This window comes from Lutjanus erythropterus, chromosome 1 (genome assembly GCF_056507025.1).
Source record: "Lutjanus erythropterus isolate fLutEry1 chromosome 1, fLutEry1.hap2, whole genome shotgun sequence".
In the NCBI taxonomy this organism is placed as follows: Eukaryota; Metazoa; Chordata; class Actinopteri; order Lutjaniformes; family Lutjanidae; genus Lutjanus; species Lutjanus erythropterus.
Genome location: NC_139317.1, coordinates 15,084,276 through 15,109,868, shown reverse-complemented (window position 1 = coordinate 15,109,868; position 25,593 = coordinate 15,084,276). Strand labels below are relative to the sequence as shown.

At 39.1% G+C, this 25,593-nt stretch overlaps 1 protein-coding gene across 1 annotated transcript in view; it reads right to left on the bottom strand.

Annotated features, from left to right (window-relative positions):
• Positions 1 to 1,646: 1,646 nt before the first annotated feature.
• The window catches only part of ly75 (lymphocyte antigen 75), a 35,497-nt gene continuing 11,550 nt past the window's right edge, over positions 1,647 to 25,593 (bottom strand). The window contains exons 6-35 of the mRNA XM_084714710.1: positions 25,216 to 25,356; positions 22,954 to 23,157; positions 22,529 to 22,689; positions 22,225 to 22,332; positions 20,719 to 20,807; positions 20,386 to 20,555; positions 19,673 to 19,878; positions 19,086 to 19,228; positions 18,590 to 18,668; positions 18,418 to 18,489; positions 17,672 to 17,795; positions 17,435 to 17,470; positions 17,093 to 17,262; positions 15,985 to 16,052; positions 15,787 to 15,863; positions 14,757 to 14,893; positions 13,976 to 14,084; positions 13,667 to 13,827; positions 13,084 to 13,213; positions 11,928 to 12,148; positions 11,676 to 11,838; positions 10,245 to 10,409; positions 9,820 to 9,942; positions 8,342 to 8,527; positions 8,003 to 8,226; positions 6,750 to 6,954; positions 4,817 to 4,978; positions 4,594 to 4,710; positions 3,788 to 3,970; positions 1,647 to 2,792 (exon numbers count right to left, since the gene is read on the bottom strand). Coding sequence (XP_084570836.1) covers positions 2,617 to 2,792; positions 3,788 to 3,970; positions 4,594 to 4,710; positions 4,817 to 4,978; positions 6,750 to 6,954; positions 8,003 to 8,226; positions 8,342 to 8,527; positions 9,820 to 9,942; positions 10,245 to 10,409; positions 11,676 to 11,838; positions 11,928 to 12,148; positions 13,084 to 13,213; positions 13,667 to 13,827; positions 13,976 to 14,084; positions 14,757 to 14,893; positions 15,787 to 15,863; positions 15,985 to 16,052; positions 17,093 to 17,262; positions 17,435 to 17,470; positions 17,672 to 17,795; positions 18,418 to 18,489; positions 18,590 to 18,668; positions 19,086 to 19,228; positions 19,673 to 19,878; positions 20,386 to 20,555; positions 20,719 to 20,807; positions 22,225 to 22,332; positions 22,529 to 22,689; positions 22,954 to 23,157; positions 25,216 to 25,356 — 4,310 coding nt within the window. The 3' untranslated portion in view covers positions 1,647 to 2,616. The remainder of the gene's footprint in view (positions 2,793 to 3,787; positions 3,971 to 4,593; positions 4,711 to 4,816; positions 4,979 to 6,749; positions 6,955 to 8,002; positions 8,227 to 8,341; positions 8,528 to 9,819; positions 9,943 to 10,244; positions 10,410 to 11,675; positions 11,839 to 11,927; positions 12,149 to 13,083; positions 13,214 to 13,666; positions 13,828 to 13,975; positions 14,085 to 14,756; positions 14,894 to 15,786; positions 15,864 to 15,984; positions 16,053 to 17,092; positions 17,263 to 17,434; positions 17,471 to 17,671; positions 17,796 to 18,417; positions 18,490 to 18,589; positions 18,669 to 19,085; positions 19,229 to 19,672; positions 19,879 to 20,385; positions 20,556 to 20,718; positions 20,808 to 22,224; positions 22,333 to 22,528; positions 22,690 to 22,953; positions 23,158 to 25,215; positions 25,357 to 25,593) is intronic.

The following is a 25,593-nucleotide window of genomic DNA, read 5'->3' as shown; positions in this document are numbered from 1 at the left end:
AGCCTTGTGTAATAGTAAACACAGGTGTTACCAATGATATTATTTAAGGTTCTGTTACATTCAGGTCAAACAGAATCAAGCTGTTGCTGTTGTGCATGTTGGCCTTAATCATTATCATTGGTAACACCTGTGTTTACACTTCCATTTCATATTAATTTGGCTGCCAAATAAAAAAAAGTCTTGTGCAAATAAAGGATATAGTCTACAATCATAACTTTTCATCATTACAGTAAATAAGAACAAAAGGACAAATCTTTGAAGAGGAAATTTTATTGGAAGGATACTGTACCTGATTTCAGCTGACAGATCTCTTAAGGAGTGGTGGGAAAGTTAAAACAGAAAAAAAAAGCCCCTTAAGATTTGGTTTACAACTTGATATGACTGGGTTAACAAGCCGTACTGAGATCGTTCCACAAACTGAAAGGAAAGCTCAGGCTTTTTGACATTCAAATGACGACTCAGAGCATCTTTGGTTCATTCTCAGTTATAAAACAAACATCATCATATATATACAAAGCATTCACAGCAAACGGCAGTGCAATTTGAACGTCTTTAAGAACTCTCCAAACTCTCTTTGTGCTTAAACATAGGAACTGTAGCTCCACGACATTATTAAAGTGCGTTCTTGCTCAGTAGTTGAGTGCATAGGAAAGTTTGATGTACATGAACAGACAAATGATACAAACAGGTGTCTGAGACAGTGTCCTACACTTTTAAACTAATCAGCAGGAAGAAAATTTCAGATTTTTCTCTTTCATCAGTTTTATGTTGACAACTAAAATGTATTGTTAGGTATTAATAAGTCAACCGAATCAGTAAACAGTAAATTACCCAATCCAGTGGCTTAAAAACTCCCATTTCTTCTGAAGTGATGATGTTAAAGGCACAGTCAGTGAGATTTTCATCAATGGCAAGTGTTTCTACTTGTTTAAAGGCACAGTCCAACTAAAAACACAAATTTATTTTCTTGATTAGAGGGCAGTCTGTCAATCTAGATAGTTTTAAAGGGTAATTTCAGTATTTTACAACCTGGTCTTGCTGTGAATAGAGGGTTTACTAGAACCAAAGCAGAGCTGATGAACAGTAGAAAGATTTTGTTTCTGTCATTTTGGGCTCAGATCCGTGCAGAGACAAGTTCACCCCAACTTCTGAAAAACTTGAAGTTGTCCCCCTCTCAATAAATTTATGTCATTTATTTATTTATGTTGCTGAGTAAATGACACGTGCCGATTGTGCCAGTAGATCGAAGCAAATCAGCAAAGAGTCTCAGTGATGGTGTAACTAAAGTTTTACTGTGTCCTAACTGTCCTACCTTCTAACAATGAAACTTATAAACAGTATAAAATAGGAAGTAACATAGGAGGTGGGGCTAAAACTGACCTGTTTTATATTTCTCTCAGCTCGTAGTAAAAATACTGCATAAAGAACACAAACGTCAGCAGTTCTGCTGTCGGCTCCAAGTTTGAATGTCTCTGAATGAAGATTACGATGTTAAAATCACACTTTTGCAAAGGGAGTCTTGTTTAACCAGAGACAACTATTTTATTGCTCTTGCGCAGCTAACCAAACATATGGTATATCTCTGTGGAGATCCTTTCCATGTTGTAAGACACTTAAAGTAACAATCAGGATCTGTCATCGTACTTAAACATGTGCAGTTACTCACAGGGATTATATTGTAACTTAGTTTTGCTTCCAATTTCAAAAACTGTTGTCCCTACTAGTCACTAAGACACAGAAACATGAGAACATAGGATCCAGGTTTGAAAAATACTAACTTTACCCTTTAATGTGATTTGTTGAAGCTGTAGCTCAGGCCAACAAATGGAGCTGAAGAACTCAACAGAAAAGTTTCTCATAAAATAGAAGTTTCTTCCTTTGGCTTGTGGACAGTTATGGAGTGTACTTTGGTACAAAACAGTTTTAAAATGATTCACAGTGACCTCTGTGAAGTACTGTAAAGACTGGAGAATCTTTCTAGACATAAAACGCTCCAAGTCAAAGAAAAACAAGTTTTACTGTATTTTGAGGTGAACTGGCCTTTTAAGAGCCTACTGATGTATTAATTAATTGTAACCATGTGGAAATCAAACCTTCTAAGTTTGAAAGATAAAACTGTAATAGTTTGAGTAAGACAGTATAAATCAATAAATGCACGTTTTGTTTGATAGTTTGGAGTTACTCATACAATCAGTGCAATTTAACCCTGTTTATAAGGCTAAAGGGGAGTGTTTGCCAGGTTGCATATTTCTGTAAATCACCTCAAAATCCTTTTACAGTCAAAATACAAACAAACAAACAAACAAAAAAACAGAGCTATACCATCCCATCAACATTTACCAGAAAGCTTCAGCCCGAGTATTTACATCAGGTGTAACACTGGACTTGTCACACACACAATCTAAAACAACCCAAATTAAGAGTTTTGGCAAATATTCACAATTCTCCAACAGTATTTACAGTTTTACACATAATTGTAGAAAGTTTGAAGGCTTGAGCGGGATAAATAAATAATTTAAAAAAGGGGAAGGCTGCATCCGCTCAGGCTGAAACGCGCTAAAATGCACACGAGGCAGGCACATCCCCCACTCCCTGAGGCTGATTACTTAAGCAAGCTCAGTCAGCATCTGTTATAATACTGGTGGCATCCACGTCATCTAATGTCCTCTCGTAGCGGACAGTGGAAGAGAAGTAATGTTTTTTCTTCTTATAGACGATGAAGCCGATGGCTAACATGAGAGAGAGGAGGACCACGATGAGCAGACCGAGTGCCACTGGGGAGCCTCCAGACTCTGAGGAGCAAAGAAGTTAGTCAGTCAATTTTTTAAAGGGTTTTGTGTTTCCACTGAACAAGATGTCATCAGGTTTGAGTTCATACAGCTTTTATCAGACTGCAGATTCTGTGTAAGACATTTAAAGGTAATTTAAACACAACATTTGCTGGGATAAAACATCTCAAGTTTCTAGCAAAAAGCTGGAGCCTGTTAACTTTTTACCTTTGGACAGAAGCAGGCTAGCTGTTTCCCCCCCCGTTTCCACTGCTTGCGCTAAGCTAAGCTAACCAGCTGCTGCCTCCAGAGGGCAGTACTATGAAGGAAGCTCAACACAGCCAGGCTTTCTTTGCATGAGCTGGCTCTACAAAACCAAATACCCCAGTCAGAGAAAGGGGTTATCGTGATGGTGGTTATCAACTTTCTTTGTTCACTCAGTGTTCTGTGCACATACACATAAAATGGGATGTTTGGTGTGTCATGTGATTTCTTTCCACACAAGTCATTAGAATACAGTTATAGAAACAAATATTACTATACTAATATATTAATGCCATGTGATTCTGATGTGACATCAGCAGGTCAAACTGAATCAAGCATAAACACATTCAAAGTGTCTGTAGCTGCTTCATTATTATTTTACTGTGCGGATGATCAGCTGTGTAAAATTTAAAGTATTAATATGACCTGGAGCAAATGGAGGAAAAATATTTTATATATATTTTGCATCATTACCTGAGGTTCCCATGGTAACGCATACAGTTTGCGCTGCTGTAATTACATTACACAGCTTTGTTTGGTGACATTAGACATTTGGTGACAGTTTTTTTTGCACATAATGTCTTCGCTCAGCTGACAATCTACCCACTAATCTCGCTGAGTAGTACACCCCTCAGATACATACGTATTTACAGCGGAGGTATGAGACTGGTATTTATCTTCTCATCTAACACTCGGCAACAAAGTGAAGATGTTAACTTCCCAAAATGTCTCTTTAATGCAGCTGTGATACTCACTTGCTGTAGTTTTGCAGACAACACGGCTGTAGCTCGCCTTGCAGTTGACAAACCACCAGGTACCGTTATTTCCCACCATCATGACGGCACACTGGGGCTCAGACTTCTTCCCAATAGGCAAGGCTCTAGACTGCCAGTTAGAGTAAGCCAGAGTCGAGCCATCCGGCCAGGAGACAGGCTTGCCTGAGAGGAAGAACGAAGAGATAATGAGATCACTGTCTCACAACACAAATGTCACAAATGTGTTTTTTTGTAGGATGCTGAGGGTTAATATCTGACACAAATGAATAACAAAGAATTAATAAAATAAGAATAAAAGAAAAAATAACACAACACTGACAAACATGGTGATATGTTTGCAAATAGTTGCCTACTCTCATGAGTCCAATATTCTCTCTCCTCTTAGATCTGTTTTTGTTCTCTGGACCAGCTGTTGAGGGAAATATGCGGCTTTTTAGCTGCTAAATGCTCCACTGTATTCACTAGCTAGTCGAGAATGATATGTATGAATATAATCATAAATATGTAAGGTCTGAGCCAAACTCCACCCACTCCATAATTTTGAAAAATGCCAAACGGTGGGCAGTGGGGCTGAGGCGGGAGGCGAGGTGACATTTTGAGCCATTTTCAACTCATGAAATGCCGATTTTGCTAAATTTATTACGGAATGTCAAAATGAACACCAGCACTGGTGTATTTATAAGTGTGCAGTACCTCTTTAATAACTGCAGATTGGAAGTGTAACATTAACTAAATCCCCAACAATAATTTAATATCTTGCTTCTGTCTTAAATGATGGTGTTTACCTTGAGAATCGAGGACCACGTCGAGCCACACTCGACCGGTGATCAGAGGGTCAGCATTCATGTACTTGGACACAAACTCGTTCTCCTCTGTGGTTTTTATCGTCAGCAGTTGAGCATCTGTCGGTAGAGGATGAGAAAAAAAAAAACCAAAAACAAATGGTGGACTACAGTAGCTTCAGATGAATACTAATTATAACCCTCCACACAGCAAACGACGACTCACCCATGCTCTGACAGATGCTCTTGGCCTTCTCCATGCTGTACACGCTGTAGTTGTAGAAGCTCATGTTGAAGGCGTAGCAGTGATCCTTGTGCTGCACCCACTGGGACACACTGTCGCTCTGAGGGCAGTGATTGGCCTCCGGGGCAGCCTGCAGTCTGGCTCCTGATTCACGACAACACAGAAACAAGATGGACGACAGTCAGAGCCAGTCCAACACAAATTAAAGGGATAGTTCGGATTATTTGAAGAGCGGTTATGTGAGGTAGTTATCGCTGGTCAGTTTGGAGAAGTAGAGAGGAGTACCAGCACAAAAAGCTAAGAAATATACTGCTGTGGACAAGGGCAGCTGCAAAATGTATTTTAACCAAATATTGGTAACACTTTATTTGAAGGAGTGTGCATGAGACTGTCATTACACTGTCATAACCACAACAGACTCTGGTCTCAAACTGGCCTTTTAACATTTAATGACATTTTTATGATCGAAGTCCAAATGGTACCACTTTACTTGAGGTCACGGAAATCATTCATGACACTGTTACAAAAGCATTTGACAGTGTAATAAAACTTAATGACATTTTTTATGACAAATCCAAAATGTACCATTTTAGTTAAGATCAAGGAAAACATTAATGATGCACTTACAATGGTCTCATGAGAGCCAATGTCAAAACCAATCAAATATGGCAGTTTAATGTAATGAAAACATAAAGCTCAACAGTTTCTTTCAGTCTGATAATGTCAGGTTGTCATGACAAAGACATTTATAGGTTATGTATCCATCCATCCATCCATTATCTTCCGCTCAGACGCCCAGACTTCCCTCTCCCTGGACACTTCCTCCAGGTTCTCCGGGAGGATCCCAAGGCGTTCCCAGGCCAGCCGAGCGACATAGTCACTCCAGCGTGATAGGTTATGTAGTCTTGGTTATTGTCAAGTTATCATACCAAAGACATTATTGATTTGATTAATATCAAGTTATCATAACAAAGACATTGACAGGTTATGCTGTCTTGGTTAATGTCAAGTTACTGACATCTCAAACTGTCAACGTTGCACTAGAAATGACATAACATGACTAAATGACAGTAAACGATTGTCATAAAAGTTCATAGAGTCATGACACTGTTATGACAATGCAATGACAGTCTTATGCCCACTGCTTATAATAAAGAGCTACCAAAAAGTTAATTTTACTACTTAAGTTGCCATCAGACCTCCTTTTCTGACCTGAAACCGTTGTTATATAAGCCATATATCGCTCTCTCCAAACCAACCATAGGCAGAAACAGTCATTTTACCTGGGAGAACATGTGAGTTGTTGGTCTACCACTGCCACAATTTGTTTGTTTGTTTGTGTTTTGGTCTTTTGACTTTGGTGAATCCAAACTAACCTTTTAAAAGTCTCAAAAAACCAAACAGTTTAGCCAATTGAGGCAGCTGTAGACCAGCAACTCCCATGTTCTGTGAGATAAAATGGCCGATTTTGCTGATGGCCTCTGGTTGGTTTGAAGAGAGCAATATTTGGCTCATATTAACACAGTTAACCACCGGCAAAGGCTGTCTGCCTGCAAGGTTAAATGGTGAAAATATTCCTGATTTTTTAAGAGGCTAAAATTAGTTTTGCTGCCAACTCTGTCCACAGCAGAACAATGCTTAGGTTCATACACCGGAGCGCCTCCCCAAACTGAGGGTTTGTCGGCCTCCGTCTATCACCTAAGTACCTCATACAACCCCATTCAAATAATCCAAACTATCCCTTTAGTTCACAGGTACGTGCATCATAATTACAAAATGGTAGAGCTTTGCTGTAACAGAACAAAGGATTCAGTGGTGCTTCAGTTTTCTCCCCTGTATCAATCACTTACCTTTTGCTGTATTATGAAAAAGGATTAGTATTGTTCTATATATAAAAAACACATCAGTGTCTTACTCTGGGAAGCAGTGGTGATGGTGGTGGTGTAACAGATGGCTCCGTCTAGCAACTCATTGCAGCTGGTCTGCACCCAGGCCCCAGCAGGGGTTACAAAAACACAGCTGGGCTCTTGTTTGTTTGAGCTGGAGCTCTCCTGTGAGTTAGAGAGGGCTTTGTAGTCAAAACTTGTTCCATCGGACCACTCGAAGGCTTTACCACTAACCTGCACAGAGAGACGGGGAGACATGGAGTCATGTTAGCCCATTTGGTTTTCAGAAGAAGTGAAATATGCAAAAAATTCTGAGGTACTGCCATGTAAAAGAAATACAAATGAAATGTACTTAATGATGTACTCATTGTTTCATAAACTCAATTATACTTTAAGGAATAGTTTGGATTATTTAATGTGGGGCTGTATGAGGCACTTATTAAGTCAGTGTATTAACTACAGTAGATGACAGCTGGTACGTCCCCAGTTTGGAGAAGCAGAGAGTGGTAGTAGCACATAAGCTAAGCAATGTACTGCTGTGGACAGGGTCAGTATGAAAAATATTTTAGCCACTTAAAAAAGGTCCACCAAAAAAAAAAAAATCAGTATCAGCTTAAATGAATGCTATGTTTAGAATATTTTCAGCGATTTACTTTGCTTTTCTGACTGCAGACCACCATTATATAAGCCAAATACCAACCAAACTCCATAGGTGGAATCAGTAAGTTTACCTCACGTTACACAGGAGTCGCTGGTCTACTGCTGCCTAAATATGTTGGTTTGTTTCTGTTTTTTGTTATTTGTGAATTCTGTGTTTTAAAAGGAGAGTTCAGATTCACAGAAGTTACACAATAACACACACAAACAAACAGACTGAGTCATTGGTTTACCAGCAACTCCTATATTCAGCAAGGTAAAATTACTGTTTTCATCCATGGAGTTTGGTTGGTTTGGAGAGAGAGTTTGGCTTATATAACAGCGTTCCTGTCTAAAAAGGTTGTCTGAAGACAAAATAGAGACAATATTCTAGTGTTCACTTAAACTGACACTGTTTTTTTTTTCAGGTATACCTTTTTTTAGTGGCTGAAATACATTTTTGTTGCTGACCCTGACCACAGCAGTATTTTGCTTAGCTTCCATTCCAATGCCCTTTTCTGCTTCTCCGAACTAGGGGTGTGTCAGGTAATACATTGACTATCGTTAACTGCCTCTTACAACCCCACATCAAATAATCTACATTATCCTCTCAGAATGCACAGATTTTCTGAAGCAAAATTCTTACGTCCTGATTCGACAGGCCGATCCAGAGCCGGAAGCCGTCTGTCTTGGCAATGAGATTCACATGTGCGCTGTGCTCGGGGTCGTGGATGCTCGCCAGGTGGCCTCCACGCTGGTCACACTCTTCCAGAGCCTGGTACCAGCTCAACTGTCTGGTCACAACCTCATAAGTTAGATTTCCATACTTTTGGAAATCTTTGGATGACTGGTTGTACTGCTGTCTTGGTTCTTGAGAGGGAAGAATTAAGAACGAAGAAGAATTTTGAGAAAACATTTTCACCATCATTAACAATACAGGTCGACAGATAAATATGGATTATGATGTAAAGTGTGATACACCAACCGTTGTCCAATTTGCAGGTCACGATTGTCCTTTGTTTGAACTGTGAGAATAATCTCGGGTTTGTGATGAGAATCCAGGTGCTTGAAATGGTGAGACCAGCCATGAATGGTTTGTCCACATCTGGTCTGCCTCTTGCCCAGTTAGAAAATTGGACATTTGTGCCATCATACCACTTCATCTGGTTATCTACAGCAGAACAAAATGATTATGAATAAGCACACACACTAAGGACCGGTATCAGTGTTGACACACTGTACATGCTATTGCACAAGCCTAAAAACACTGCGTTAAGTAACATATAAACATAAAAACATTTAATTAAAAAACTGGAAGAGTGCATTTAGTAATGAGCAGATCTCCCCCAGGCAACAGATGGTGAAGAACCTGCTGCAATGTCATTACAACTGCCAACAGCCAGGTGTGACCAGTGGAGAAAGTGCAAAGTTTTAGTATAGTATAGTCTCGTTAAGATGCATACAGTAGTGGTATGGTATTGTAACCAAGCGTCCTGGTTCACCTAACTGTATTAATGGGGAAACAATAAACAGGATGAAGTCCAAACTTTTCCATTTGAACATTATTATTCATTCAGAAACTATGTGACCTGGATTTCCCAGTGGAACCTTTGGCTATTAATAGGGTTAATGATTGTGCACAGAGCTGATAAGATCGTCCTCAGTAACTGAATTTAATAACAACAGATAATCAGTATCATGGTCAATGACACTCATGGGAGGTCTTGATCTCTCGTGGTCATAGTGGGGTAGATACACATTAATATTACATTTCCTGTTGCATTGTTGGTTGTTGTACTTCCCCTAAAATAAAAATAACTGATAACAAGAAAGTAACCAGTATCATGGTCAATTTCTCATGTTTATAACAAACAGAATTAAGTGAGTTGAAGTTGGTTTTATAATGAAGTCTGCATGTCTTATCTGTTTACTAACAAAAAACATGATTTATTCATTCATTTATCGTGTATGGTGCCTAAATTTAATGGATGATCACATATCATATTAATCTGCACATGCTCCAGTTTAAGATGAAACTAAACTTTTCAGTGGTATTCCATTAATACATGAGATTAGCTGTGGACAAAAGAGACAGTAGCTCCAGCTATGTCATGTTTCAGTTTTCAGACCTTCATCGGGCAAACAGTACTTTTCTGTCTGTACTGTACCATATATATGGTAACATAGTGTACTGCCATAGTTTATGAACCACACTCCTCTGAGACTTTCTGTAACACAGGAATTTGTATCGGATCAATATTTGCGAATATCCTGAGTTTAGGATACAGGATCTGTATTAGAAGACAAAACAGTGCTGCACCCTTATGACGTAACACCTACTGCAGCTTGAAAAACAACAAAAAAAAAGGAAAAAGAAATACATGTGCCTTAAAATACCAACATGTAGTAACCACAGATTAATCCCCTAAATAGACAACTGAATACGAATAAAAAAATACAAACCGTTTTCGTCTTTGAAGAGCCCCAGCCACACAAATTGGACCAAGTTTTGAAATGGCAGGAGCTGCTGCGTAATGAACTCATTCTCCTCTTCATTTCGGATGGTGAGGATGTTTGCATCTTTATCTGAAACATAAAGGCATCATCATCACCATCTGCTATAGACATCTGCATTTTTATCATCACTGTGAGTTTTTGTTGATCTATTCTATACACACCACATCTATGACATATATGTCCGTCTTTTCCCTGTTAAAAGTGTTTTTCCCTATTTGAATTGAGGGTCTAGAGTGTCGTATCCTGTACAGATTGTAAAGCCCCTTGAGGCAAATTCTGATTTACCATATTAGGCTATATAAATAAAACTGACTTGACTCATAGGAAAACCTCCACATTACAAAATGTGGCCAATGTTGTAAAATTCTTACGTAGTTTTCTGCAAGTATCTGGAATCACTCCTTGGTCAAAGTGCTCCCATCTGGAGGCGACCAGCTGGAAGGAGTAGCAGTTGTTCTTGAATGGGATCCAGTTTGGACCGTTAATCTTATGGGGGCACTTCACTGCAACATCCTCTGGTGTGATGATGGTCTCGTCTGTAATACATAAATATGCATTTTTTTTTAGGTAGTTCCAAAATATTAGTATTAGCAAGCAGACCGCTACATGTCAACAGAAAGGGAAGAGATTTTAGAGGAGAGGAACCCTGTGAAGTTTTCAAACCACATGACTAAATAAAGATGGAGAGGAAGAAGAATTATTGTTATTATTATTATTATGAAAATGAATGGCTTTCCTAGTTATTTTGACAATAAGGTGTTTCTGAACAATTTCCAGGACAGAAGTGCTTGCCATCCAATTACCAAAAAATGCAGTTCTTACAGAAATCTTCAAATGTCAAATATTTTTGACACCAAATCACATAATGAATTTATCTATGGTGTTCTTCAAGGTCTTGGTGTCTTAATGTGGTATTCTGAAGGGATTTTTGACAATTTTTATCGATTCTTGGTGTCAAAAATGTTTAAATCTGTGTAAAATAATGGTATCATTAGAATGTTCTTTGTCCTTATGCACTCTAAACTTTCAAAGTTTTAATAGGCGCCTTACCAAAACAGAATATTTAGTAGATTTATGACTGGGGAGGGGCATGACAAAGCAGTTATGCTTAAGGCCCCCAAACAGCCAGCAGGGCTCTGCTAGGCCAACAGAAAAGTTCCAGGTTTCTAAAGGAAAACTGATCAGACACTTGATCCTATTAAGTCATTTGTATCAGACTTGATACATGAGTGACTTTGTTGACTTACAACTCAATAATCTGTCTTTCTGGAATAACTCACAGAACACTTGCCTCTGATTTGTTTTGACAGCCAAACCAAACAGGGAAACAATGGCTTCATTTTCAAGTTCTCTTCACTCTCAACCAGGTTTTTAAATTTCCTCTGCAACAGACTCCACATCCTGTTACCACAGATGATGTAACAGCAGGGTTTTAAATTTAAACACAGGGCAGCATTTCACTCAGTTTTGTGATTTTCCTCATCCAGTAGTTGAAAATGTTAACAACTGATTGACTGTTTTCTAATTCAACAAGCAGGGGGCATGTCAAGATCATGTGAAATGCCATTTTTAGACCTATTCATTATCAATAAATACATTTTTAATCTACTAAATTCTTAATGGTGATCAATCGATTGATCATTAATCATTTAAATCTGTTTATTCCTAAGAGAAGGTTCCCCAAATCTCCTTATCTAGAAAAAATGTTCTACCCATCACGTTCTGTCGCACTACTAGCAGGAATTAGCTGTTAGAGGTACAACAGGCATTTCGGTTTATCTGTATTGACAAGCTCTACTTACTGTGTGGTTTGTGGCAGATGGCGCCTTCCAGCTCTTCCTCACACTCGGTGGCCTTCCAGAAGCCATCAGTGTCCAGGTAGACACACGAGCCACTGGTGGCGTCAGAGGACCAGCGACTGAACACAGTGTGACTGTGGTCGGTCCAGCGGTAGTGGATCCCTTCCTGAACACCAAACGAAAGACAAAAGAAACATTTTTTCAAGAGAATCTAACCAGATTAAAATAAAGGCGGCCCTTATCTGGTACACTTACGTCTTCACTAAAGAGTCCGATCCACATGGGTGTCCGAGCACGGCTCACGTGCACAGTGAGGGTGGCCTGCAGGAAGGTGTCGGCCACACTTGCCAGGTCCATGTTGTTATTTCTGCACTGCTCCAAGGCCTCAAACCAGGTGAGGTTTTTGGTAAGCAGGAGGAAGGTGTGGTTATTGACGGTGAAGGGCTCCGTGGACACATGGGGCTCCTCAGTTTTATCTGAAATGAGTAAAGCTTTGTGTTTAAAGAAGTTGCAAAAACAAGATTTTTTTCTTTTTTTTCTTCAAGCATTTATTTGTGGGGGCTTGATGGCGGATGAGAGAGTAGTAGCAAATGGCTCATTTTAAATCTTCTCATGTTTTATCTATGTTCTTGTTAAAATATACTAAAACAAAAACTTATTTAAGCATGCGTCAGAAAGCTGTGGTCTGCTGAACGCAGCTAACATTCACGCTCAAGAAATGGAGAAACTACAAGCCATGATGCAAGAAGTATTTGACTCAAACAAGAATAATAACAATGATAAAAAAGAAAATGCATATAGTCAGTAAAATTTACAAGATTATAAATGGTTTGAAGTACACTGTCAACACTTCCCGGGAAAAATCTGGGAGAAAATACACAGAATATTGAAACAACACAATAAATTTCAAGAATTTATGACATAAATAATGAAATCCATTGGGACATTTCAATAGAAGAAAGGCCTATTTTTCAAATAGTATGTTGAAATCTGAACATTTTGAAAGAAAGCTACTTTTATTCTATCTACTGTTATTAAAGAAATGATTAAGTCAGCGATACTCAACTTGCTTTACCTGGGGGCAACTTTTGCGAAATGACAGGAAGTCAGGCCAGTTAATAAAGAAACATTAATAATAACATCATTTATCACATAAAATGATGAATAGAATTCTCCTGCAGTGCTAAGATGAAGGAAAATAGGGGAGAGAGAAGAACGCCATGCATCAAAGTTCCATTCATCATTTACTGCTCTTTCGAACGTGTTCTCCGGGGGTTAACATATCATGCATCAGAGTTTATACTTAATAAGAGGAACCTGAGCACGCCAGATTAAGAGATTTGATCACATGACTATTTGTGGAAAAACCTGGATGATAAAGTAGTATGAAGTGTTGGAAGTGGTGATTTACCTGCATAGTGCTGGCAGATGGACAGATGCTGATAGTCCGTGCAGGAGGAATAGTCCCAGGTACCCAGCATGGCAGAGTTGGGGTTATTGATCATAAACACACACAGATCCATACTTTCTGGATCCAGCGCCTATCAGAGAAGAACAAAAAATTACAATCAAACATTACATTGTAAATTGAAAGGGGGTTAAGCTTTTTTCTGTTTGAAATTTCCTTTAATATAAAATACTGCTGGCCAACAGTAACAATAAAGAGTATGTTTTATTTTATTATTAATCTACAGTTTATGGGTTTAATGCAGACTGGATAAAGATAATGCATGCTAAGCACAGTCTTTTTTTACTCCACGTTAGGGTTGCAAATTTTGTGCATTTTCCTTAATGCTAACTTCATATTAAGACATTAGTCGTTAATAATTAATATGCATATGCATTAATGCAAAACACTCATTTTTTTCACTTGAGGCAATGTTAGCCAGCTTATGTGCAGCTGCCTCTGTTGCCACAAAAGGCTTTATTGACCTGTAAGCAGACTTTGATGTGTAAGATGAAGAGGTTTTCATACAGAAGTGAAGATGACTTACATTGACTTTTATGGCCCTGTGCATGCCCAGCAGCAGGGAGTTAAAATTGAGGTAGTCAACCAGGGACTGGTCCACCCATGCAGGATCATTACGTGTGATTTTCAGACCAATCCATACCTTGTTCATGTTTCTCATGCCCGGCAAAAGAGTGGTGATGAAGTCTAAAACACACACATTTTGTCTGTGAGGAACTAATATTTCGTATTTGACTCTTTATATACATAACATAAGAAAACAGGTTACTCAGCATCATCTGAGTCAGTGACAGGCATGGTAACCACCAAACAGAACTAGAACAGCAGTCCTCACCTTGCTCCACCTGATCTGATATAGAGACCAGGGTTCCCCTCACCGAGTGGCAATCGTCACTGGCATACTTGAATGACACAGGCTTCATGCTCGTCATCACTGTGTAGCACTGGAAAAACAGACAGGATACCAATCATTTGAGGAAAAAAGTTAACCTTACGTTATTGTGCTATAGGCTGGTGGTTCCCAACTTTTTTCCTTTTGGGACCCCTTTTCTATCACTGAGGAAACTGACGACCCCTGACTGAGTGACATATATAGTGGATACTTCATAGTATATTCAATGCACAACAATAGTAATACAGAGTAACTGTTAAACCAAATAATGAAGGCTGTCATTGAAGGAGGTTTGTGTAAACCAAGTGATTTGAACAAATAATAATCAGATTATTTTCTGTAAATGTGGCATCAGAGACCATTTTTCTCTTTTATTGAACATGATCTCACAGTTACTCAGGCAGTAAATACATTTTGGTGTAGCGATGATTTTAGAAAAAAAGCCACAGCTCTTAAGTTCCTCTGGGTTTAGAAAAAACATTTAACTGTCTTCTAATGCACCAAAATGTATTGACAGAGCTGCATGAAAGAGTTTCCAGGAGACTTTTACTTTAAAGTATCAAAATCTTATCATCCTCTTATCTTAGCTCTAATCTGTCTTTGTTTTAATGGCAATTATATCTTATATGATGGTAAGACAATAAGAACAGGAATGAAACTGTTTTAAAGAGTTTTGTAATTTCTAAACTGTTAATGCAATATTAAATGTGTTGAGGAATCAGACCTTATTTCTGAAGGACAGAGAGCCTTTCTCACAGGGCAGTCCTCCGGGGTGAGGCTCCAGAGGGTTTACCTCCACAGACGTGACGTTCAGTTTCTCACACACAAAGGGCAAACTCTGCCGGCAGCTGCGCCAAAACTCTGTAAGTTAACATAGGTTAGTAAAAGTGTGTATTAGTAAAAGAGACTGTAAGAATGCCTATTAAAGTTGAGTGCTTCATAGCTTTTTTTTTCTCTCTTAAAGGGTTAAAGTCAGATTAATTCTGCCCTGGACAATTTTCCCAAAACTATAAATATATATTTGCTATTTTGTCTTGTTGTTACTTTCCAAATAAGTAGCCAGAGTATTACAAGTTACTCCAAGAAAAAAGGCTAGTTTTATAAGTGGTTGTGCTAGGTCACCTACTATGCAAAATATACTTTTTCAAGTTGTTCCAACAAAAATATGTCTTATCTTTTTCATCTTTACAGTTTTTCATCTTGCTGCATCTTGTTCACATCTTTTTTGTTTTGTTACATCTTTTATGTTGTTTTCGTCATTACGTCTTTTATGTTCCTATTTGTCTTGTATTTTACTTGTGTTCTTCTTCTTGTTGTGTCTTTTTCATCTTGTTACATCTTTTACTTAATTTTTCAGCTTACTGCGTCTGTTTCCTCTTGTTTTTGCTTTATTGTGTTTGCTGTGCTTGATACACTGATGGATATGCCCAGAAATGGTCTTTTTTATGTGGTACTGTCCTGTCCACTTGAAGTTTCATTTTGGTCAAGAAAACAAATAAATGAGACATTGTATATTAAAGGCATATCCTGGATTCCCAAATCTGTGCAAGACTGAAACGTAAAAGAGACTTATTTCAAACTATAGGAATGATAAAAAACAAATTTAACTGTCATATTCTTATTCACAGGGATGGATTTCTTTATCTGTTAAGTTTCACTGAGTTAGAAGTTGTTTTCTGTCCAAACAATATGGTAAATTAAAGAATATCCATAATCATACTCAGCTGTATAAAAACACTACAATGTTCACTCACCTGGAAAGAAGTTATCAGAACTGATGGAGGTGCATTTGCCCAGGAAAGCTGAATGATAGAACTGCATCTGTGAGTACCTAGAGCAAACATTATTCCAGTCAACCTCAACATCATATTTTACCACAAAGGTAAAAGCATCATAAATGTGGGCTTGATATACAACATGAACAGACTGTGGGTGTGACTGTAGTGGCTTACATTGCTGGGAAGATCAGTCCAGGCTCGCTCAAATCAATCCACCAGTTTTGCTTGGAAGAAGCTGATACCTGTTCAAAACATGCAAACGTTAATACCCCATAATAAAATAATCCTCTACAAAACTGTATTACCTCTTGTGTTTTAAAAGCACTTTACAGAATATACTTAGTTGATAGCTCTCCTGTGATTTAGTCTTGCACGTCCATAAGGTTTGAGGACTCACAAGAGACAGAAAAACACCAGAATGGATCAAATTTGTGCAGCAGGCCTGTATTTCACATTGTTAGAAAAATAAATCTGGGTAGAGAGCTTTAATGAACTGTGAACTGTGCCACTAAGCTTTTATAAGAATGATGTTTTTAATTTTTTTAGTGGTTGGATTGGAGGCATGTGTAATGTATTTATTTATTTATTTTTTACTTTGTTTAACTTTGTTTGACTGCTTTTAGCTGTATTCTCAAGAAAAACTGTCCGCTGTCCATGACCAGAAGATTGTGGAAAGAATTTCCTGGGTCATTAGGCTCCACAAACCAGCTATGGATGCCCGTGGAGAGACAAAATGTAAACAGAGTAAACTGCCAAAAGGGAGAAAAGGACAGGAAATTCCAATTTATTTATTTTTTTTAGTTTTTTTTAAACCCTTTCTTCTATTAACTGCACAGGCATTTTGTGAGCTTTTAAGTATCCCAGTTAATTTGACCTTAATGCATACACAGTTGAATTAACTGACCATGTCGGCAATGGAAAAACATCGAATTTGGTTGCTCTAACCAAAGCTGCACACATTAGCATGCCCCAGCTAGTCCAATTTTGTCTCAGCCTTCAAGAGAATGTCACTTATGTAGCCATCAAGTGCATAATTAAAACTATTTTACATATGGAGTAATAGGAGTGCTATAAAGCAGGGTAGAGTACTGGATTAACCAAGACCGATATGGATTTGCGGTAATCCTTACATGATGCCCTATTGATGTTGCCTTTGTATACTTGTCCATGCTCAGCTCCTGATAACACATGAACTTTGTTGTATTGCCTCTGGTGACCTGTCTGCGAGTTGTGCGCAGTAGTGGAACACAAAATAACAAAAGGACTGACTCCAGTCACTTACAGCCTTTAATTTTTCTTGAATCTTCAGGACAGCAGTTGAGGTAAGTGGTACAGCCAGTTTGCTGTCATTTGCGCTGCAAAAGAGATGGGCCTCCTCAAAAGTTAGCTTAGGCTCATCAACAAACCAAAACTCTGCTCCATCTACGAAGATCGACGTCTCGTGGTGCCCAACTGAAATACAAAGCACACACATCCAAAATCATAACACGCATGTTAGACAGTGACAACAGACATATTACAGAACAATGTTTAATCAAGGAAATTCTGGTCACTGACAGATCCAAATTACAGACTCGAAAGATAATTCGACTTTCAACAGATTCAGAAAAATTGTGGTCATTACCTGGATTGTACCAGTCTGGGTTCTTTGGTGTCTTCCCTGATGGAACACCAGAAGAGAATGAGTTAGGAGCAGAATATTGACAAAAGCACGCAAATAACAATATCATGTTGCATTCCAGCAGAATTATGTTTATAGAACTCAACAAATAAATTATCAACTGTGTGGCCTGAAGCAGTCTTGATGTTTGCTTTGTGGACACAAACATGACAACAGTAATGTTGATATGTGAGGTCTTACCACGGGGTATTTGGCAGACCCACTCGAGCTTGGCATCACAGTGAAATGGTGTGGCATAGAAAGGAGTCGGGGGTAAGTCGTGGAGCAAAAACACGAACAGGTGTTTCAAGGTGCTCTTCGTTGTCTAATGAGGACACAGATTGTTTGCACAAATATTATCATAAAGAAAAGCACTTTCATAACTGTGACATTGCAGATGATATTGCTCCCTCTACTTCAGTGATAGTTTAGGAAGAAAATGTTTCTGTGTCTGACAACATAATCTCTAACTGAGATAAACTTAATATGAGAGTAAAGGTCAGAGCCTGAACTGCAAGAAAAAAAAAGTATTTCTTAAATGGAGAGCAAGAGTGAATCAGCTGGCACTCCCTTCTGTCTGGAACACAGGAGTCAAATAAATAAAGACAAATTATCATCATAACCATTTGGATGTTATGTTATGTTAAGCTGTTAACACAGCTTATCAGACGTGAAATCACTGAGTCAATGGGAGCAGATTTCAGTGTCTCATGACTCCCACAAACAGCTAAGCAAACGGCCTTGATTCACAGGTCAAGCTGTATTTTGTATGGATAACAAGATGTCACTACAGTAAATTTAAAACTAATATTGAAAAACATGCATGTAGATAAAGTAAGAGAAAGACATGAGCCTATGAATGGAAAAAAAACATAACTGGGTATGACAGCAAGTGTTCATTTCTCCCTTTAAGTCTCCATTTGTTAGTATAAATCCACCCAACCCACCTTGAATGCAGTGCAGTCCCGACCGTATTCATCATCCTCGTAGAAATCAGTGTGTAAAATATCCATAGACACCTGTTGTGGACACATTGAATAAACAGGTTTCACACTCACTGCATACTGTATGTCTTCCCACAGCGTGTTAAGAGGAGTTTATGGTCAGTGTTATACTCACAGGCTCGCCATTGCTCCACTGCCAGGAGCGATCGGCTGGGTTTCTTCTGTTCAGGCCGACCCAGAAGTACCGATTATCACTGCAAAAAGAACACCAGCAAACCGGTGTCATTTAACCTACAGATAATTTAAAAAAAACACTCTAAAGCACTTTTAAAAGGGGTGTTGGCATCTTACTCTTAGATACAACAGTTTAAACTCAACAAGTGTGAAATACGAGTGAGAAAGATGGTCTGTTTATTTTAACGTGTGAGTGAAGTGCTGAATGTTTATGTGAAAAAATGAGAGGAGGTTGAATTCTGAGGTATTTGACTAGAAAAAAGAAACCTACATGTTAAGCTTTCATCTCTCTGTTTATTGACTGTGTCAGTGTCAGTCTGACAGGGAAGGCTGTATAAAGACTTGCTCATGTCAGAATACTACACAATAAACAACAATTCTAGTCTTGCTTCAAAGAAGGAGTGCTTTTTACGGTGCTTGTGTACATGTGTGTATACCTGATGGTTTCTCTCATGATGATGTGCAGGGCCCTCATCTCAGTGCTGCTTGTGAAGCTGGGCAGGGTGGCTCCCAGAGCCTGACAGAACCTCTCAGCTTCCTCCCAGGAACGCTTCCTGCTCAGCCTCTCCTCGTGAAACACCTGACAAGACAAGAATTTACAACAGCTAAGAACGTCAGTTCAACTGCCATCAGATCATGTGATTTTAGAAGAGGAAGTGACAATCTGTACAACAGTAAGGTATAAGATAGATCATCGTTTTGGGAGTGTTATGCTAGCAGCAGCTAATGTAGCCTTGAGCAATCATGCAGAGATGAGGACTGCACCATAGATGTCTGGTAAAGTCACTTCTAAATCCACAAACTTTTATTTTTAACCTTGTAGTTTTCAGCCCCAACCAATGCCTTATAGAACTTTTTTTTTCTTTACTTTCTACAATGCAATGCAATGCATGCAATAGTACTGTGTAATATTGAAGCAGTCCAACTACAATTATTATCATCTTTGTCAACAACTATGGCTCCGACTGGTGGAAAACGTCAACATGAACATGACCAGCATTCAGTGACACAGTCACACACGCACCTTGTAGCAGTATCTGATGTCTGCTCTGGACACCCACCCATCAGGACAGGTTGCGTTGGGATTCAGTTCTGGTTCTGGTTCTGGGGGTGGAGGTGGACTGAGGTCTTTTCTACAGATGGTGCCAGCCTTATTAGTGGTGCAGTTCTTCACCTGCCACTTACCCAGAGGTTTAGCCGTGGAAATTACAGCACAACCTCCAGTCCGATCTGAAATATGAAAAATGTTAAATCTATAGTAGCAACCTGCCAAGAAAGTTATTCTTAGACCATTCAAGTCATATATATTTTAATGTACAGTATATAATCACAGAGTTTGACAGGGTCTGCGTTTATTTCTATTTTTTAGCTTAATGAATATGAAAAGAAATTTTTTGGTGCTGTGTTTATTTCATGAACCTTGTCGGGTATGTTTAGTAAATATTTTATAAAACAATAAGCAATGCAAGAACATAGTTTATGCCATATCATGCCTTGTAACACCCCTGTTTTAAAATCACTGTAAAACACAGCCTTGTGTAGCTTCTTGCCTTATGTATTATTAAATCAGTAAATCTTAACCTCCACACTAGAAGAAACCAACATACTCAACTAATCAAACACAACACACTATAAACTGTCTGTTGCAACATGGTTAGCCCTCCAGCCTTGTGGTATTCCTACATTAGGCACTGAGTGCAGCTGCAGAAAACACAGTGTGGTTTTGTTTTAACTAACCTGGTTCAAACCAGCCCCAGTTGGTGTATGTAACCACACCCGGGGACCCATCCTGGCTCATCCACTGGTACTCCCCTGTGTTCTTAATGTCCTGCAGCCCGATCCAAAAATTCTGAGGCCCCTTGTTGATCTGCTCTCCAAGTAGACGGCTGATAAAGGCCTGCTCAAACCTGGACGGAACAGTTAAAATCACGTTTAATAAGCATCTGTGATAAATTAATTATAAAATCTACCTTACAGTCAGAAATAGCAGTCTTCTATTGAAATGGTGTGAAATATGTGGGCGACAACTGATAAACAAGCAGCACAGTCACCAGCTGAACAGACACCTACCTATTTCTTATAGTGATGTCACAGCGATCTTTGAAGGACACTTGTGTGGTGTTCACTTGGTAGCAGGAGTTGCCGTGTCTCCTCCAACCCTGTGCGATTGAGAGCAGTAAAATTTAAGCTACATTTAGAGCACAAGCATTTGCATTCTTATATCTCTTCTGTTCTGAAAGTAACTGTTAATACAGTTACAGATCTGACTTAAGTCCATTTATCAAACCTTGCCAAATGTCATCTGACCTTGATAGCAAATAATCAAATAAAATACATGCTTGCATGACTGCTCTGTTCTTTTTTCATAACATGATTATTGCTGACGTATGCATGCAGGTCATGCACAAGATTTCCGTGTGTGGGGGACAGATATCACTTGCCAACATAGATACATGAATGTATAAAAAAAACAAAAACATCAACTGAGTCTGGACTTAAATTACATGACAATGAGCTCATACTGTCAGTTGCCAACACAATTTTAAGAGGTACTGTGTTTTTTGAGCTGGAACCTAGATGTTATCACTGTAAAGTCACAATATATCAGTGCTGGTGTTAATACTGATATTTCCTAAGAAATTTATAGAAATCTGCACCTCATGTCATTACCAATCTGCACCGCTGCAAAGTTTTATCACCAACTATTTGAAGGTGTTGATTGAAGGTTCACATTTAGACCATTTCATTTCATTCTCTTCATACTGTGCAAATGAAAAGCCTACTCAAGAAAGTTACTCTGGAAAATACGAAGAAATTTCTCACTTGGAAGCCAGAAAAATTATTTGGCACAGGTAGATCTCAAACCCAGGTTCACCAGGGTATAAGTCCTGTGACTAAAACACTCAACCACCACCACTTCCTGTCCTCACACTTTATAGTACTTCCCAGTTGTAGCCAAGTTGTAACCAAAATGCCAAAGTATTTTTCCATGTGCATTAGGCTACAGCAGGAAGCGTAATTTCTTTATTTTACATTAAGAACCTCACCCATTATGATGTCCTGGAAGCTTCTTGTTGGCAGCACACTGCCTGTATAGTTGATATTTATGACATTTTACATGAAAAATTAAATGCTCTGAAATGACGTCTTCGTGTGGACCAGATTTTACCTATCAGTGGAATAAGACTTTGGAGAAATGCCTACAGTCTTATCAATATCTCTTTCAACCTCCAGCTGAACAAATTATGAGCATTCTTAAACAAATTTGTGGTTCACGACATGTTGAAGTTGTAACTGCATTTCAGACTGAATATAAACTAGTTTTCAAGTAGAAATCAGCATTGAATTCCTGGTTGGTGCTCACTGGGCTGGCTGTTACTGCTACACTGAGCAGTGTTCAGTGTGGCCCTCTACAGTGGTTGTTCTGTGCTCTCCTATCCCGCCCCCCTTCCTCAATCTCTTGCCCTCTTTTTAGCAGTTTTTCAAAATTATGCAGTGAGTGGAGTTACAAAGTTACACTTTAAAATGTAAGGCCAGATACAGCTTCCCTTAGAAAACCATTTAAACAATACTCACATCTTCATAGCGACATCCGGGCTGTACCGCTGATGCGTTGACCTCTCCTTTCTTCTGACACATAAAAGGCAGACTCTGTGCGCAGTTCCCAACCCGCCAACCATGACGCTGCCGAGAACAGATGCAGGTTTGATTCTGCAGGCCTCATACAAACAAACTCGTGCAGCAGACAAAACAGAGCCTTGGCAGTACACATAGTCCCCACACAGGCCCAACACAGAAAGACTGGATACAACAGGAGGGTTTACACAAAAATGCATGCACTCTCACCCACTCACTCACATCAACACACACACTCACACACCTCTTTAGAGTAGAAGACACAGCTGGAAATCTGAGTGGGCTGGACTGGTTGGTTTACGTCCCAGTAGGTGAAGGTGACGGGTTCCTGGTCAAACCACTTGAAGACTGTGGGGTTCAAGCCGATACCGACCAGACCAATCCACACATCCAAAACCTGGCCATCTGATGGACCACAACACATGTGAGAACATCACTTTATGGAAATCGAAAATCGAACACTCAGAACAGACAACTGGTGAGAGAACCTGCTCAATATAATCCTCATTCCCATAAGGCAGAAGAGTGAAAATCAAGTTATTTTATAAAATCCACCTACTGAAGTGATGCATTAGCAGATACGCATTTCGCTTGATCAAAGAAAGACGACTACTTCAAGACTCACTGCCAAGTAAAATAATACAACGAACTTGAAAATGAGAGGTTTACCTGCGTGGAAATTAGTGCTGACCATCTCTATGCTGTCGATGGAGTGAAAGTTGGCCAGAGAGCCTCCTCCTCCTCCCTCTGTGTTGTTACAGTGCAGCTGGGCCTCTGTAAAGTTTCGGGGTTTGTCCTTCACTAACTTGTAACACCAGCCGTTCCATGGGACCCAACCTTGTGCACACACTGTTTCTTTATATAAAGAAGACTCTGTGGAGAGGGAAATAGACAGACAAAGACCACCAAGGAGTCAAATAAGTTTCATCTATATATCCCAGAATCACTGATTTGGCTCAAATAGATTTGGCTCAAATAGCTTTATGGTCTCTTCAACAGGGGAAAAAAGAGAAACAGAAGAGAAGAGGAGGGATCTTACTTCCAGAGCAGACAATTGCTCTCATTAGTACATATGAAGAAAAGCACCTAATATGCTGGATGACAACCACTGTCAAAAACCAAAAAGAAGAAGTAGCAAAACTACAGCATTTCTGAATGCATTTATGTACATTTTTGGCCCACTATTAGGAGTTAACTATCAAACCAATGCATACCTGATTTGGGTCAAACACTCACACAAAGCTGACTTGTTTATAGCCACGCAACAGTGTGGCTCTGTGGATGGCAATGTTGGTTTGTCAGTCCACCACTTTGGTCCAGAGGGGAATTTCTCAACAACTTCCTCTAGTGCCACCATCGTGTTGTTCAAACTTCTGGCTTTAAGTAAAATTGATGGCCATGAAATGTAGTGCAGATATTTTAAAAGGATAGTTCACCAAAAAATGTAAAGTCAGTCATTATCCACTCGCCCTCATGCAGACTGAAGGTTGGGTTTAGTTTTTGAGACCACAAAACATTGCAAACAATTTAAGTGAATGGTGACCTGTTTTCAAACAGAAAAAAACAAAAACAACCCCCCCGCCACCCACCCCCACCAAAAAGAAAAAAAGAAAAGAAAGAAAGATGTCTCCTGAAGCCCCGACATTCCAGCTTAACATCAATTACACCATATTTTCATCCTAAATCTTCACTGTAGATCCTTAGCTTGGAGCCACGTTCACAAGTGCGCGTACTGTCAGAACTGGGTGTGTGTGGTGCGACAGTGTGCATGTCAGGGCCTGGATTATGACAAACTAGCAGTGTGGAGGCGTTTTGTGTTTTCCTGTGAAACTGGGTGAACTATCCCTATGTCAAATACTGTGATATTAGCTTGGCATTGCCAGAGTAACTCACATCAGTCTGAGGTATCTCAGTTCATTTTTGGTTTCAAAGGGGTGTTATTAATGGGTGCAGACCAAAATGCCTCTCTCACTTGGAGAGCCCTACAACCGGTGATGTAGTGCTGAGTGGCACGTCCAAGTTGGGGTGGTCTTTAGTAAGGGGGGAAAAAAAGCCAGCCTAGCTGCAAACTTTCTCAAATTATAGCTAAAAAATACACCAAAATGTATTCTTGAAAACATCTGAGTTGACAAACAGGAAATACAGTAGCAGGTTGATTCATATGTGATCAGCACAGCCTAGTTTGACAGTTCAACAGAATTTTGTGAGCCTGGTGAGTCATGCTAGAGTCATGTCTGTCATCATATCAAACCAATCCCATAATAAATAAATGGCTGTGATCAAGGATGGGTGGAAATCTCTCTGAATGGGAAGGGTGGCCGGACGTATGTGCCAGGAAAAATTAACCTCGAGCGTTTATAGTCACCTGGTTCCCAGGCTACTTTGGTATATAACTAAACACCTACTTAATTACATTCCCATTAGCTACAACTGTAATTTGTTTATTACTAAGAAATGTTAACATGCTAAACTAAATAGGGATGCACGATAAATATCAGAACTGATAAATTAACGGCCGATATTGGCCTATCACATCTGTCTATGTTAGTCTGGTGATTTTTTGCCTGGTATATGACTTACATTATGACATAAATGATAAGTACATGATGATGATGTTGGCCCAGTAAGCCATATATATACAATTATATATACATAGTGAGTGAGCAATATAATGTGTAATGCTAGTTTTTACCCTGTGTGTTTTATTTGCCTTCTTTCTTCTGTTTTATTAGTTTGATTGTTAGTTTTGTTTTACTGTTGCTTTATTTACACTCTGTGTGAAGTTATCTTTATTGTAAACCAATAAAAAGTGAATTACAAGAATAAAAAATAGCCGACTAAACTGACTAAACATTCACTGTCAATTAGTCTTCTTTAAATATGATTCATAAGAAGAATGAGAGCAGAAAGCAAGGGAAGCAGCTAACCTACCTGTTGTAGCTGAGTGAGAGGCGTTGACGCTCTTCTTGCAGATGTATGGCAGCCGTTTGTTGCATGATTCAACTTCATAGTTTTGTTTGGAGTTCAGTACACCACAGTCTGACTCAATAATCGTGGAGGTGGGTGGCATTCCTGTCAAAACACATTCCCACACACAATAAGTAAATAAATAAATATAAAATCACATAGTGGCTGTGACAGCAGAGTAGAGGAGTGGCATTTACCTCTGGATTTCTTTCTGGGTTTCAGGTTATCAGCTGTATTTCCCACAGAGAGGTGAAATGAAAGAGGCTTTTCATGTTGCAGTAACGGTTCAACACAGTGCAGCCAACGGCAACACTGACATGTTTTAAATCATGGCAACCACAA